This window comes from Notolepis coatsorum, assembly GCF_963971535.1.
Source record: "Notolepis coatsorum genome assembly, chromosome: 1".
NCBI lineage: Eukaryota > Metazoa > Chordata > Actinopteri > Aulopiformes > Paralepididae > Notolepis > Notolepis coatsorum.
The window spans coordinates 179,928,670-179,945,760 of record NC_140165.1 but is presented as its reverse complement, the minus strand read 5'-3'; the positions used below and the strand labels follow the sequence as shown (position 1 = coordinate 179,945,760).

Sequence of the window (17,091 nt, the reverse complement as noted above, 5' to 3'; positions counted from 1 at the left end):
AGTCTCAACTATGTGACACCTTCCACGCACCGCAAGGAAGTTCCGGCACATACCCCGGTGCTTACAACTCCAGGCCCCTGACTACTCTAAGCTTCTCCCTTAAAGCGTGGGTCTTGTCAGCCCAAAGTGGGAGGTCTGGAACTGCGGACAGCTCCAGTAACCCGAAGACAAATGTGTCTGCACCCAAGACTCTGGTGTTACCCAACCAGATGCGGGATGAAGAAAGCAAAGCACTGGGAGTTGGCTACGAACCAGAGACTGACAAGCTTCGCATAATGACGTCCATCAATTTCTCGAGAAAGCGAGGCAAGATGAGGACTGGACTCGATCTGCGCCAAGAGGAAGTGAGAAGTAACACTCCAAACCCCTTGACCCGTCGAGTACTGCTAAGCCAGGTTGCTGGATTCTACGACCCCATGGGTCTTGCCACACCCGTAAAATGGAAAGGAGTGATGATCGTGAGAGACTCCTACCAAGAAGCGGGCAAAGGAAATCTCTACATATCTGACATCGTCACAAGGGGAGCAACTCCGGAGGAGTATTATGAGTCAGAGTGGCAACAAGGCTCAAAGTTCTTGGGATGGCCTGAAGCTGAGTGGCCTGTCAAGATGGCCAGCGAAATTGTGACCAACGTCGCTGATGACATCCAAAGACGGCAGAGAAAGGCATCCTCAGCTGTAGTCACCAGGGCTCAGTCACAAAAGCTCTCAGGCCCCAGCAACACTGACGTTGGTGCAGACTCGAGAGACTCTGCGCTGCAACCTCCGCTGAAAGACCAAGGTCCAACTTCAGCAGCAGACAGGCCGAAGAGGAAACCACCCTGGGGTGTTGCTCTCGTGAGCCTTGTCGAGCCCAAATGGTTCAGTAGCTTGACAAAGCTAGGTGGAACTGTCGCCCAGGTTCGACGAGCTGCGTAATCCTGGCTGAAGGCAAAAGACCAAGCAGACAGGCCAAAGAGAAAACCACCCTGGGGTGTTGCTCTCGTGAGCCTTGCCAAGCGCAAACTGTTCAGTAGCCTGCATGCTAAATACCAAGCCTCGGAGTCAGAAAAGTGGGAGGCAAGGGGTCCTAAGCTGTCTGCAAAAGAGAGAATGGTGGCCTTCAAAGACTTGGCCCATTCAGTTAAAGACGGCGTAACCTTTCAGGACACAACCCTGAACTGCCTTGTTGTGACCAGAGATGACAACACAGGACTCTTGCTTGAAGGCATTGCAGCCACACTGCTGCGCACAAGAAGAGGCTCAAACTTTGTGGTCGCCAAGCCTGCCTTGAGAGAGCTGCACAGGCACCTAGCATGTGTGCAGAAGGCATCGGTCGAGAACGCAGCCGCCAAGAATGGCACTGAGTGGCAGTGGTACTTCCATCCTGCGGATTCGCCCCACAGGAACGGAGCAGCAGAGGCAGTTAAAAAGAGCTCTCAACAGCCTTGACGGAACCACCGGTTGCTACACCTGGGGGGAGTTCCAGACCCTCCTCTACTCGGCAGCCAACTTAACCAACGAACGACCCATCGACGCCAAGGCACAGGAGCAAGAGGACACAGTCGAGTACCTAACTCCTAACTCCCTTATCCTGGGGCGCACCGGACGAGGAGACATGCAAGGGATTGATGTGGAAACTCATCCGTGGCGCAGGCTGAGGGCTGTCCAGGCTGGGGTGCACAAGTTCTGGTCGAAATGGAGCGAACTGGCAGGTCCAAACTTGTTCATCCGGCATAAGTGGCACCGAGCAGAGAGGAGTGTCAAGGTTGGAGATGTGGTCTGGATCGCAGACCAGAATGCCTTAAGAGGACAGTTCCGGCTCGGCCGGATCGTCGTCACGTATCCAGACAAGAAGGGGGTGGTCCGTGACGCGGACGTCACAACCTGCATAGGGTTTCCTGCCCCCCATGTATCCAGGCCCCGGGGAAAGGACTCTACCCTGCCCACAACCATCGTCCGTCGCAGGGATGTGCGGAGGCTGGTGGTCCTGATTCCGGTTGAAGACCAGCAGAAGAAGTCCTCGTCATTGGGTACCCAAAAGACTTTGTGACTCTCTTTTTGTTTAGTTAGCGGGTAACCCTGGGAGGCAACTGAGTGGTTCAAGGGCAAACCTACACTCAGTAGGAGGAAAGGTGGTGGGGCCCACCTCCTTAGTTAGTTTGTGTTCATGATGCGAGTTGTGTTCACAATGTCCCACTTTACCTTTGAAGGACACTTTCATTTGAAAAGCACTTTAATTTAAATACTTACAACAGTTTGATTTAAGGCTGAGATTACCATTAACACTCTAGTGACTTGTATTTATAGTGGCCTCCTTGGATTGTATCAGTCGGCCAAATGGGAGGTGTCAAGACTTTTGGTTTATTTAATGTAAGGATCAGATCCATGTAAATGGGTCTAAATAATTTAACAGGTGTTCTGCTTGTGAGCATGCGCAGTTGGCCCAGCTGCCTTTTTAAATGGTGGCTGATTGTCATTCTAACCAGAGCTCTGACAGGATCACATCGCCTGTTGGTAAAGTAACCTTAATTAATAAATTAACTTGGCTATGTCACCTATAAACACAATGTAATGTATCACGTTGGCTGCTGGCTGCTAATGCAGCCTGCCGATAATATCTGCATGTACACAGGGTTGTTGGGGAATGCTGGCTAAATGAATGAATGTTGTGCTTAAATGTTTGGTGCTAGCTTGTGGCTAGGCTAGCGTATTTGCCGATGGTGCACGCTGATCTAGTCCCTCTGTGGCTCTGCCGATTTGTCACGTGAGATTCATGTGGTGGAACTTTGATGTGTGTGTGTGCTCCGATGAATGAGAACTGCTGTCTTGTCCCGTTGTGTGGGTTTGTGTCTGAGACGACGGGCTCGAAATGGCTTGTGTGATATGAGGAGGAAGTAAACATTGCCAGGCATTCTGGTAAATGTAGTCATTGTAGTTCTCCCTCTTTCGTCCACTGTTAACACTTTGACTGCCCATCACGAGTTTTCTCGGGTTTACCCCCCGCTGGTTGAAGGCCCATCACGAGAATTCTCGTATTTTCTCGTTTGTATTTTTTATTAGCGATCTGAAATCATATTTCATCAACCAAGTCTACCGTTGGAAAATCAACCATTCCAGGCGCTCAGATGTGAAAAAAGCGCCCCCTATCGTCTCCCAGATGGTAATTCACCCTTTTGGATTGAACTCAATGAAAATGAATGAGAAAAAAAAACTTAATCCACGTTTTACTTCTCACTCATGCAACCGCCGTCGACCAGTTTCACTCTGGAGCTTCAGAGCAGCGGAGATTATGTGTTTTTACACTATACTCTGTGGATCAATAAAATGATAGATTTTTTCTAATGGCGATCAGGAATTGGAGTAATCCATTTGGATACCATCTGATCTCAGGTAAGGAATCTATGTTACCAGGCTTAGGATAATCAGATCCGTTTTCACGGAGATATAAGCTTTTATGTGATTACGTGATATGGCTGTTTCACTGTGCGAGCGGTCAGTAACTAGGAGAATCGATTTTCAGCTCGCGGCACGAGCGTGCATGCGCACACATATACTATCGATAATCTAGCGTTTATTTTAAAACGATTCATAAATAGGCAGAAAAATGACAACGTTCTAGAATATTCCAGTAAAGGGTGATTATCATAGAATGTCTTCTTTTTTCCGTGAAATCGAGTGCTTTTCAAAATGCTAGAAAACGGAAATTAACCGATAAAAAAACAATCTGCTTCGACAATGTTGACTGGAAAATTAGTCTTTGATAAGCGACGGGCAGATTAGACACATAATTTAAAACATAGATTAGGCGATATTAACGCTAACATTGAAGTGGTGCTGGGCATTCAAGGGGGTAAAATGGAATTAAGCTTGGGCAATCAAAGTGTTAAAGGGGACATGACATGCAGGTTTGATTAGTATGTATGAAATGTAGTGTATGTATATTCAATAGTAGTATTGATAGTATATTTATATATAATATAACTATTAATATTATGCTTAATTAATGTGTATGCTACTGTGCATTTTGTTCTGTTTCACAGGTTTTTGACCTATGGTAAAGCTGTGGAAATTATAACCTATGGACAGTCAAGCTATGGTTATCTAAAGAAAGAAACTATATACAAGCTATGGTTATCTAAAGAAAGAAACTATATACAAGCTATGGTCAACTGTGGGAATTATAAGAAGTTGTATTGTGGAAAAACATTTCAACTAGTTTGTTTAAAATAAACAAACTCTAATGACTAACCATTGAGTCATCCATTGTGTGGTGCCTGTCAGCCCCTTTCGAAGGGATTCAAATTGAACATTTTTGAAAGATCCGAACAGACATGGCTCAATAACGACACAGCTACATCAATAATGATAGAGACCTGCCCACCAGACAATAGTTTTAATCAAATACCCAGAAAAAACAGAATAGGAGGGGTCGCAGCAATTTTCTCCTCAAAGCTCTTGTTTAAAATCACAGAACTATCGATGGAATATCTCGCTATTGAACTAAAAACCGAATCAACTATAATCGTCACAATATACAGACCGCCTAGACACTCACCAATATTTATACAAGAGTTGTCTGAACTGATTTCACTATGTGTTACCAGATATGATTAAGGTGATCCTAAATGGAGACTTGAACATTCATTTTAATAAGAAAACAGACTCAAACTATAGAGCAAAAAAATCGACTGGATAGCTTTGATCTAACACAGCATATAACAAATGCAACTCACCGGCTTGGAAATACATTAGACTTAGTCATAACAACAACTGGGCTAAGCATAAAACATTTCTCAATAACTGAATTACCTCTCTCCGACCATCACTGTATATTCTTTGATGCTCAAATAACCCTTACAAAAACGAAAAAAGAAATCATAGTTCAAAAGAGGCTCCTAAACGACAAGGCTGAATCAAAGTTCATTAATCTTACCAGACTACATGAACCACACAATCATGACAGCTCTCTAAATGAAAATCTCATGCACTGTCATCTGTATTAAATTCTGTCGCCCCACTAAAAACAAAAAAGAAGAAAACCAGAGCCTCCCCCTGGTTGAACTATAATGCGGTCAACAAAGAAAAAAGGAAATGTCGTGCAGCTGAGCGAAAATGGAGAAAAACAAAAAGCACTATCTACTGTGATATATACAAAGATGCTTTAACTGCCTATAATAAAACCGTCCGCTTAGCAAGGAAAGACTACTTCTCTAAAATCATTACAGAAAACGCTGGAAACGCCAGAATCCTTTTTTCCACTATTAATCTACTACTCAACACTGCCCCTACACCTCCTCAGTCATCAACGGTTAAGTGTGAAGAACTTGCACTATTCTTTAACAACAAAATAACCTTGATCAGGGCCAGCATTACTCATGATGGAAATAAAGCTGATTACGGCAAACCGCGCAATGTAACTGTAAGAGCCAATTTACATGGTAAGGTGCCATATGTTATATTTTATGTATTTGTTTGGATTTATGTATTTATGTTGATTTCTGAATTTATACATTGTGCCTGCTAATTAGGTTTATGGCATCAGTTCCCGTTGCTCACCAGTAGGTGAATTACTTAGCTACTTAATGGGTAACAGGACTGATGACAGCAGGTGTGTTTGGTTACCGGCAGAGCCCAATCGTTTTTGACCGTCATGTCGCCACGGCACGTTATCGTTTTGTTTGTAGTTTATAGTGTTTGTTTGTTCATTTGAAGGTACTAGCGTTTACTTATATTACATGCAGATTGTGCATTCAGTAATTATGTGGTAAAATAAACCCACTGGGGGTATTATTGGAACGGACCTTGTGGACATTCAATCCTTTGGCCAGACAAGTATCCAGCACGAGCCACAGACGCGTCAACTTATGTTCTAGCTGGTTTTCAGCCTCCTCAGGGCTTTATAGATGTATTGTTTTGTTTAGTCAAGTTAGTTTAATCCCTTATAGTAACTAGGGCTGTCGCGGTAACCGCATCACCGTAATACCGCGGTGTGTCAAGGCACCCGCGGATGGAGAACAGACAACCGTGACAACCGTGGTAAAAAACAAACTAAAAAACAAATGGGGCGTCATCATTTTTAACTCGGTTCATTTAATGACGAGATTGCCTCATGCGTCCGTTTTCCAGTAGCATGAGCTAACTTCACGTTTCCATACATTTTACAACTCACAGATGAAATCAGGATTTATTTTCATATCCCGGACTCGAGCCCCCAATGTATACCTTTTCCTGTATTAATCTGAACCGTAGTAGAGTACAGGGGAGTGTTCTCCCAACACTCTAGGGCCGAAGTGCCGGTCATGTAACTTGCTTGTTATAACTAGCCGGACTTCGGGGTAATTCCCTCTATAAGGTGGTGACAGTAAACACTCAGTTCTCTCAAGGACTGGGCATTTATTTCAGTTTGCAGCTTTCTATTATTAATGTTATTTACTAACGTTACACGCTAATTAAGTGCTGCCTCTCTCTACCGTTCCCACTACACTCTGACTACATCAATGTTTCCCTAATCCCTACTCTCACTTCGTTAACGTTATCATAGCTATTATGATCTGTAATGTCAACTGGATAACATTAGCTTTGTTTGCAAACGTTAGTTAATGTTCACTATCTATAACGTTAGCTATAGGCTAGCTATTGGCTAGTTTCCCCCAATGATGAACGATGACACAAGTTGTGATATTTAACTAGCTATGTATGTGCATTCAAATTCACTAACGTTAAAATAGTGTTATAATAACGTTAAATGTTTGCTCAAATAATGTTTGTTTTAAGTTGGAGAAGGGATGTGTGACTGACTGCGCTGCTTGCGTAGACCTACAGTATATATCTGTTAAGAGTAAAGGTAAAATGTCCTCAGTTGTGGCCGGTTGCCTCGACTGATGTTCGATGGCGATGAGACTAAGTATGAACTATGGGAGACTAAAGTGTTGGGGCACCTTCACCTATTAGGGTTGAAAAAAACTATCCTGGGACAACTGAATGGTGAAGAAGAGGTAGTGACAGACGCAAAGAAAAATGCGGATGCCTACGCAGAGCTAATTCAACTGCTAGACGACAAGAGCCTTTCATTAATTATGAGGGATGCGCCAGATGACGCGAGAGAAGCCTTAAAAATATTAAGGCAGTATTATGCCGGGACGGGAAAACCCCGGATAATTAACTTGTACACCATGCTAACGTCGCTCCGGAAGACGGGTAGTGAAAGTGTTACAGACTATATCATACGAGCGGAAACCGCCATCACAGCGCTACGTAACGCAGGTGAAATGTTAAGTGACGGACTGTTGATATCGATGATATTAAAAGGACTACCAGATGTGTTTCGGCCATTCACAATACACGTGGCCCACATAGAACGTTTGCAGAGTTCAAAACCAAACTAAGAAGTTTTAAAGACACAGAGAAATTAAATACGACGGAGTCAAGTGATAACGTGATGAAGACTCTAACCAGACCCGGGCGCGGGGTCCCGACAAGTCAAGGTCGTATGTAAAGAAATATGAAGATACAGAAATTATATGTTTTAAGTGCGACACAAAAGGCACCGAGCTAGCAGTGTTAATTTTGGCAGCTATTTTCATTTTAGTTTTAGTCTTAGTCATGTGTCAAGTGCTCCTTTTTCAGTTTTAGTCAACTAAATGTCTGAGCATTTTAGTCTTAAGTCAGTTTTTGTCTCAATTTTGTCTTTTTTGTTTGAGTCTAGATTTAGTCGACGAAAACGGATGACATTTGTCTATTTTTAGTTAATGTACTAAAAAAATAATTATATTATATAAATGATAAAAAAAAATCTTTTCTTTTTTACAGCTACCGTTTTATATACTGTTTTTTAGTAATAACTAGAAAGTAATGGTATTTATTCAACAACAGGTGATTGTATAGATTAGTATTAGTATCATTAAATGACAACTGTGCTCAATGAGTTCACCCACGGAAAGGTTGTTGGCACATTGGTAGGGCTGCACGATTAATCGCGATTTGGAATGATGCAATTATCAAATCGCCAAAAAAAAAAACGCAATATTTTTTTACTTTACTTTTTATTTTATTTTACTTTATTTTTTTTTATTTTGTTTAACCAGGAAGTCCCATTGAGATACAAGATCGGTGGCGGCTAGGTGGCGCAGTGGGCAAGGCGCTCGCCACCAACGCAGGATATGCTGGGTTCGAGCCCAGCTCTCGGCGTTGCTACCAGCTTGGCTGGTCGTTCATACTAATACAATTGACAGTATTAGGGGGTGGGAAGCTGGTGGGTGGGGATCGGACGTTGTGGACAGCGACTCCTACAGGTCGGTTGGTGCGCCTGCGCAGTAGAATCAGGAAGCAACGGGGGCGGCGTGTCCCTCCCACGCAGACCCTCGCCGCTGAGAGATCGCGCTGTGCAGGTGAAAAGATGCGACGCTGCCTCCTCGTGTACCGGAGGGGACACGTGATGCAAGGCTTCGTCCACATTGCAGCCGGCTTGTGGGAGCATGGCCTAACAACGTTCGAGACAGGGGAGGGTAGAATTGGACAATACGAAATTGGGGAAGGGAGAAAAATAATAAAAAAAAAAAAGTAGATAAAAAAAAAAAGAGATACAAGATCGGTTTGGGAGAGGGAGGCAAGGGGTTTTAGATTGTGTGTTGTGAAGTTTAGACTTCAGAGAGGGAGAGTAAAGTACAGAAAAAAAGGTACCATTGGGTACCGGTATCCATTCCCAGGTAAAAAGAAACATTTTCAGGCTCGGTGTCCTGAAAAGACCCACCGCGTAAGCCAGATGCAAGCCGCATTTTACAATAAACCTCTGTGAGGCTGCTTAATTTTTTTTAATTATTATAATCGCAAATTTAATCGCAATCGCAATATCCATCAGAAAAATCGCAATTAGATTATTTCCCAAAATCGTGCAGCCCTATCATTGGTTCCACACGGACATTAAACATTGTTGCACTTGCTTCCAGAAGGCTCTGTTTGTTTAGGTTAGCTAGTAGAGGCTCTGTTGTGATTTTTAATGCACAATAAATATTCAACATTCTCTTTTGAGACTCCGCCTCAGACTCTTATCATTTGGCACTAAAAGCTAAACATTGTCACCGGTATGGCTGTCCGCAACATGTCATTAATTGTGTGCGATAGGTCGATCAGTTAGCCACATTAGCGTGAGCTACTGTAGGTTAGCCACTAGTTAACGCGAGCTAGATGGAAATACAAACAATGTAATGTTACTGGTGAAAAAGTTATTTACCTTGGAATACTCCTTTGCCAACTTGCTGTACTTTGCTTGCAGGTCTGCAGCTGGATTATGAATAGTCCCAACTTTAGCCAAGGTAACGTTAACACTTTAATCGCCATGGGTTAAATTCATAATTTACCATCCCTCGCCAGCTCTATTTGTCTATGGAGAAGTTCCCCTTCTTTGCAGGGCTATAACTTTTTTAATTCTATTGCTACATTGCCATTATTATGGCCCATTCAATGTCCTATATGTATTGTTCAGGGTGTAGCAACGTTAAACTTTTTCATTCACATATTCATACTAAAATATGGTCTAAAGTATAAAGTATGTTTTTATCGTTTTCTGCAGCTTTCTTCAGAACGTGATTTATAGCCCTAAATGCATTATATTGATGATCAAATACAGTTTGGTAGGAATCTGTGCGAGATAAAAAGTTTCAACTGGATGTGCTTCTAGGAGTTACTACATATCATCTGATGATGACCGGATGGGCGGGGGATCGTTTATAATTCCGTGGGCAGCGTTAGATGATTCATCCAGAGTGGGTCATATGTTCATCAGATCAGTTAGTATAGAATAGGTTAGAAAATAACGCTGAATCTTACCGTGGCTTCCTCGCGCCGCTGGCAGATGAGCGTGGAACAGATTTTTTTCTATTATGGGATGTAGAAATGCCCGATCCATTTCCAGGTTGTATAATAGTATATACGTCCAAATAACGTTGTTTATTGAGTTAGGGCGAGCGATCTATTATCCAGTGTTTCAAGATGGAGTCGCGGGAGCTATAGCGAGTGGCCAGACCACATTTGGATGAGTACAACCGGTTCAAAGGTTAATATCGGAATGACGTGAAAACTCGTTCCCGGCGATCATAGTGTTAAGCTAAAACTAGCTTTTGAAATAGCTCTTCAGCTAATGCTAATAACAGAGCTCCCCGACACACTGCTCTGTCGGGACGATGGCATTAAGAAAAGTTATAATTATTTTGTCTCGTCTTGTTTTAGTCAACAATATACATGAAGAGAAATTTCGTCCTGGTTTTTGTAAATGACATTTTTGTGTCCTCAGTTGTGGTTAACGATATTTAATAAACTATTTAGTCTCGTTAGCGTCACATGGTATTCAATAACGTGACGTCACGTCTCGTTGTCGTCATGAAAAAAACCTTTGTTGACAAACATCTTTCGTCATAATTTTAGTTGACAAAATTAACACTGCGAGCTAGAGCATGTCGGCGGAAGACATGGTGCGGTCATTGCAAAAGTGACATGCACAAAGACGCCACGTGCAGGTGGAAAGAAGGTCAAGATGGCGCGAGAAAAATCTCAGAAGAAGAAGGCCACGGGCGGCTAGGTGGTGCAGTGGGAAAGGCGCTCACCACCAATGCAGGAGACACTGGGTTCGAGCCCAGCTCTCTGCATTGCTATCAGCTTGGCTGGTCGTTCATACTAATACAATTGGCAGTATTAGGGGGTGGGAAGCTGATGGGTGGGGATCGGACGTTGTGGACAGCGACTCCTACAGGTCGGTTGGTGCGCCTGCGCAGCAGAATCAGGAAGCGACGGGGGCGGCGTGCCCTCCAAACGCAGACCCCCGACGCTGAGAGATTGCGCTGTGCAGGTGAAAAGATGTGACTGCTGCTTCCTCGAGTACCGGAGGGGACACGTGATGTAAGGCTTAGTCCACATTGCAGCCGGCTTGTGGGAGGCATGGCCTAACAATGTTCGAGACAGGGGAGGGTAGAATTGGACGATACGAAATTGGGATGGGAGAAAAATTGAAAATGGGAGAAAAAGTAGATTAAAAAAAAGAAGAAGAAGGCCACGATGACCCAGACTGCGTCTTCAGGATCAGAGACGGCGGGACCGGGATCCAACGGCAGCCAGCACGAGACCTCCAGAGGAAGGGCCTGATGGTAGACACAGGAGCTACATCGCATATCATCACGAACATAGCCATGTTCAAGAACTTGACACGTTCAAGCCAGAGACCCACTGTGTAGAATTGGCAGACGGCACCCTATGCAACGGCGTCACTCAACGCAGAGGAGACGCAGAAGTATGCCTGATTGATAAGTGAAGGACGGCGGCGGAAAGCCACGCTGAGGAAAGCGTTGTTTGTACCTTCATACCCACAGGACATATTCTCCGTGAAGGCAGCGACCACCAGTGGGGCAACGTTCATATTCCAGCAGGAGAAAGACGCTTTAATACACCAAGATGGTACCAGGTTTGACATTTATGTGTATGACCGACTGTATTATTTACATACCGATGATGAGAACAGTGACAAATGTAAAACATGTCACGACATACAGGGGTGGCATGAGATATTAGGCCATTGTAACTATGATGATGTCATTAAGTTAACAAATGTTGTTAAAGGTATGGATATAAAGGGCAAGACAGAAAGACCTGTTCAAGAATGTGAGGTGTGTGTTCAGGGAAAATTCACACAGACAAGGAATAGAAACCCTGATAAAAGAGCAAAAGCTCCCTTACAGTTAGTGCACACAGACCTAGCCGGTCCGGTACCTAACGAGTCCATAGATGGCTACAAATACGTGCAGTCATTCACAGATGACTATTCCAGCGCAATGTTCACATACTTTCTAAAAGCTAAGAGTGACAGTGCAAGCTACGGAAATGTTCCTAGCAGATATAGCACCATACGGGAAAATAAAGTGTTTAAGATCCGATAACGGAACAGAGTTCACAAGTAGAGATTTTAAGACACTGTTAGTGAAAAACAGGATAAGACATGAAACATCAGCCCCATATTCCCCCCACCAGAATGGAACAGCCGAGAGGGGGTGGCGTACCCTTTTTGAGATGGGTAGATGTATGTTAGTAGAGAGTCAGCTACCAAAGCAACTATGGAACTACGCAGTTCAAACGGCAGGTGTGGTACGCAACAGGTGTTTTAATAGGCGTACAGAACAAACCCTGTCTAGCAACGTTCAAGACAGGGGAGGGAAGAATTGGATACTACAAAATTGGGATGGGAGAAAAATTGAAAAATGGGGAGAAAAAGTGGATAAAAAAAAAAAGACAGCTTAAAACCTATCTCTTTGCTCAGGCATTTAAATGAAACATCAGGGATATCCTGGCACAAATTGTACTTTACCTGCACTATTCTTACCCTACCTACTTTTATACACTTCCTATCAAATTCATTTGTCGGTTCTATGCTAATTTTATCTCACTACCTCCTATGCACTGTAATTTGAAGAGCACTGCTCTATTGTAATTCAAAATTGAACTATTTTATCATTTTTCTTTTTTTTTTTTTTACTTCTTACTGGTGCACTGCTCTGTTGTATGTTAAATACCCTGTTGTATGTCCGTTCTAATTTATAATTGTTATCCTATTTTTAAACTGAATCATTTTAAACTATTTTTATTATTTGTATTACTGAATGAAACTGTAAACAGAAAGGCCTATTGAAATGCTAGATCCTAATGTGAAACACTGATTTACCTTACCTTGCTACCTCTATCTTTTTATGCTCGCTTATGTCTGTATTTTTTACTGGTGTGAAGCACTTTGAACTGCAACTTCTGTATGAAAAGTGCTATACAAATAAAGTAATTATTTTGTCGACCCTTTAAAAAACATGTGGCAGTTGGGAGGTCATGAGACGCTGATTGGCTGTATAAACTACTCAAGCAGATTACTTATGCATGACTGCACACACAACTGAACAGCGCCCAATTACAACCCGGGCTCTGATCAATGGCCGATCGATATTACTCGTCAGTCTACTCTACATCATCCTGGTCATGTGACCTGTGCTGATGACAGCGGGGGAATCACTGGCTCATGAAATTGCCTGTTGCATGTATTGGATATTATTGAATTTCAAAGAGAAAGCTGGATTATTACTATGGTGTCTTGTGTCTGTTATATTGAGCTGTTATATTGCTGGGTCAATCACTGTGGACACTAGGTTTATTTAATTTATTTTTAATGTGTGAAGCTCAATCACATATAACACAGGTTATAAAATGGCAATAATGAAGAGTTCACTAATTGTGATACATGTGCTTTCTGCACTGTGCTGTACGATTATGTGACTCGTAACTTCTCAGAATTATAGTATGCATTCTCTAATTATTTATTTTACCATCTTCCTGTCCCCCAAACATAGTATGACATTAGAGTCAATTTATGATTTCATAATTATGGCTACAAACAAAATAAAAACAAAATGAGAAAAGAAATAGTTAATTTCTTTAATGAAATAAATACATTTCAAAAGACTAACTGGGAGGGAACTGGGATGGTTGTGTTTGTGAACTAAGACTAACTGGGAGGGAACTGGGAGAGTTGTGTTTGTGAACTATGGTCACCAATATATCAGCTGTAGTGCAGCACTTGAAATAAACTCCTTATCATCCTTGGTGATCAAACTAAATTGATGGATTGATAGTGGTACATCTTTTCATTCACTGATCTGTTCATCCATGTTTTCAATCTAATTCACAGCACTGCGGACCTTATGCATGTTACCCTGAAACAAACACTATAGCTCAAAAGCACTATGTAAACCTGTACGCAAACTGAAATGTTGCCATTATTTATAATACTGAACACTTTATATGTGTTTTTTATATATTTATATATTACATTACTTCATTTCTATTATCACTTTTATTTATGGTCAATAACATTACTTTTGATTCTAAAATAATTATAGTGGTTGGGCACCATGGGGTCATACAGTATACAAATATATTATAATAGCACAACTCTATGGTGCCATATTCTGGGTGTAAATCACATAAGGAAAATGTTGTATTCAACTAAGAAATTACACTATCCAACATCATAATCCTTTGACCTAGCTTACACAGTACTGGTACAGGGAACTGTTCATGTGTATAGAAATGCCTAGGCTGTCTACGGTTGGCAGCCTTAAACAACATATTGCCCCTGCTGCCTAGACCAGTGGATGCCAAAGGTCAAGGGACCACTGGGGGTCTTTCAGAAATCTTACCAAATCGGGGATCCAGAGCCAATACATAGCTATTTGGGGGTCCTTCACGGGAGAAAGTTGGAGAACCCTGATCATAGACACACGCCTGATTCTAGATGTGATTAACTATCTTAGTCCTTGGGCCAAACACTTTTTGGTACCAATTTGGTTGGGCAAATTCTAGATTATTTTTTTTTTTTTTTCTATACATCCCTAGATTATGTTTTGATATGATAGACCTTTTGGTTTTGTAGCTTATTAGTGGTTATCACCTCCTGAAGGTATGGAGTGCTTTTCGCTAAATAAGTCTCCTGCCATGTTTTGCTCCCCTTCATAGATTCGCTCGTAGGTTGGGTTGTGGGGGAACTATAAACATGACCATGATCACGTTTTATGCATCTGGGTCTCCTGAACACGTAGAGATAAACCCAGTCAACCAGACCTTTCTACGCTGAGCTATGGTAACCTTCGCGCACCTATCCCCTACCGGTGAGTGCCTCATTGTTGCGATTTTCTGGAGGTATTATGCGGTAGGTGCACAAAAGTTACCATAGCACAGCGTAGGAAGCTCTGATAGACTCAGGGTTGTCTCTACGTGTTCGGGAGACTCGAGTGCATAATAACCTAATCATGATCATGTCTCCACCACAACCTCAGCTGTGAGTGAGTCACACCAAGGGGAGCACAATATAGCAGGGGACTTTTTTGGCTCCACCTGAAAAGTTGAAAAGGGTAAAACATTTGCAATAATGAGGCATTTGAATGAAAAAAAAATCACATCTAGAATTTGCCCACCCAATTGGTACCAAATCGTCCAATTTTGGGATTTGGCCCAAGGACTATCTGACTCAAATCTATTCATGCTCTTACATATTTGCATAAGAGTCTGAACTCATGGCTTGTGCAGGGGGTTGATTACTCAACAAGTTATATGAAGCAATCGTTGTTTTAGGCCGCAAAACATCCCTTGACCATGGCTTTAAATTTTAGCCATGCATTCTGTATGTGGTTGTGTGTGTGTGTGTGTGTGTGTGTGTGTGTGTGTTGGTGATTGACAACTGAACCATTCAAACAAAGAACCATGTAAATCCGTTTTGAACAGCCACTCACTTCTTACTTCCAGTTGTATAGAGCCTTTTACTCTTTGTAAACAATGATGACGTTTGTAGGCAAAACTCTACTTCCGAGAATGAACCGCATGGGCCTTTTGGGGAGAGACTCCGGGGCACTGCTCCAGGAACAGTCTGAATGAAACTATGTGATGTTCCACCCACGACCTGTTCGTGCAAGTGCTTTCATATCCCTGGAGTCTATCTCCGCAAGATGCGTGCGGCTTGATCCGGAGGAAGAGGTTTGCCTACAAGGTAACAGTGACCAAAACAGGATCTATAGACTTTCCATCTGGACAACTGGAATGCAAGTGTGACACCTAAACCAAAAGTACTCAACCTCTCCTGTCTTTATTACACTCATCTTATCATATTTGAATGAGCTCTGAAGACATCTCGCCCATCTCAAAAACCTAACAAAAAAAGAAAACAGGTTCTACAGGTTCTTTGTCTAAAAAGGATTCGGGGGCCTCAGGGGGCCTCAGGGGGCCTCAGGAAGCCTCCTGGTGCTCCTGATCTGGGGGCCCTGGGTCGGCCTCAGACTCCCGGTGCTCGTCAGCATTGTGTTTGTGCTCGTGAGAGTCTGGCTCGTGGTGGCGCTCGACGTGCCGTACCTCCTCGTCCTTCTCTCGGATGAGCTTCTCCGTCTCTGTGTCGCCGCTGCCCATGGGAATGGGGAAGTCTGTCCCGCTCTCCCTCGTCAGCTTACTGCACGGAGAAGCAGGGTGTGGTAGAGACACATCAACAGTTGGAATAACTGTCGGTATTGTGCATCTACCTTTTGCACTTTGTCCCCTAGGGCTAGGAAAGCGCAAGAGTATACACATGTTCATCGTCGACATACAGTATCTGTAGTACCACTACCTGCACACACAAGCAGACAGAATGTTGTGAATGTTGCCATGGTAACATAACCTTCGACTGGAAACAATTATTTCTCTATGTTTACATGTCCCAGTGTCCTGGTTAACATCTGGAGCTATCATATTAAGGTTTCTCATAGTGAGGATATGAGCTTACCCAAGCTACTGTAAGAGATAATAGTTCATGACATGCGTTCCCGAATAATGTTGTAATATGAATGTGCATGATGACACATTTACTGAACAGTTATGAATTCACCATATGAGTCAATCATGAGACTAAGATCCAATTCAAACCCAGATATGTTGTGTAACGTATAAACTTTGTGTAACTTTGACAATAATTTTCTCAAAAATACTGGCTGAGCATATACAACCCTAATACTCTAAATGTGTTGGGTGGGTAAACCTGACTGAAAATGTTATGTTGACGACATGCTGTTAGCGTACTTGCGGTTGCGTTCCTTCACCACCATGCGGGTCATGCTCTGAATGCACTGGGCCCGGTAGTTCTCATAGTGCGTCTCCCGCGTCACGTCCTTTAAATCCTGCATGTGGGTCCGTACCAGCATGTTCCGCAGCTTCACAAAGTCACAGTGTGTTGAGTTCTCCACTGTCAGGCACAACAGAGTGGAGTGGAGTGGAGTGGAGTAGAAGGAAACAAGATTCGGAAAGGTTACTTTTGAAATGTAATCCTTCGCAGAGGGATTGATTTAAATTATAATCTGGGATGTAATCCCGATGGAATACTTAAACTCAGTAACGTCATCTGATGACATTCGGTTACTTTACCTCCGAAATGCAGTTAAACTAGCAAGTAATTCCGGCTGTAATTAGAAGCGTTGTCATCATTAACAACCATGATTTCAAGATGTGTACAATGATGTTTGTGTCTATAATATCACTGTTGAAATTATGTTTGTGTCTATAATTTCACTGT

General features: G+C 42.7%; 1 protein-coding gene across 2 annotated transcripts in view; it reads right to left on the bottom strand.

Annotated features, from left to right (window-relative positions):
- The window catches only part of LOC311241074 (septin-4-like), a 293,309-nt gene that overhangs the window by 8,026 nt on the left and 268,192 nt on the right, over positions 1–17,091 (bottom strand). The window contains exons 11-12 of one of the 2 annotated variants that reach the window (XM_084329752.1): positions 16,602–16,764; positions 15,903–15,996 (exon numbers count right to left, since the gene is read on the bottom strand). In XM_084329752.1, coding sequence (XP_084185878.1) covers positions 15,903–15,996; positions 16,602–16,764 — 257 coding nt within the window. Of the gene's footprint in view, positions 1–15,902; positions 16,090–16,601; positions 16,765–17,091 lie in introns of both variants that reach the window. The other variant, XM_084329753.1, reaches the window with a different exon arrangement.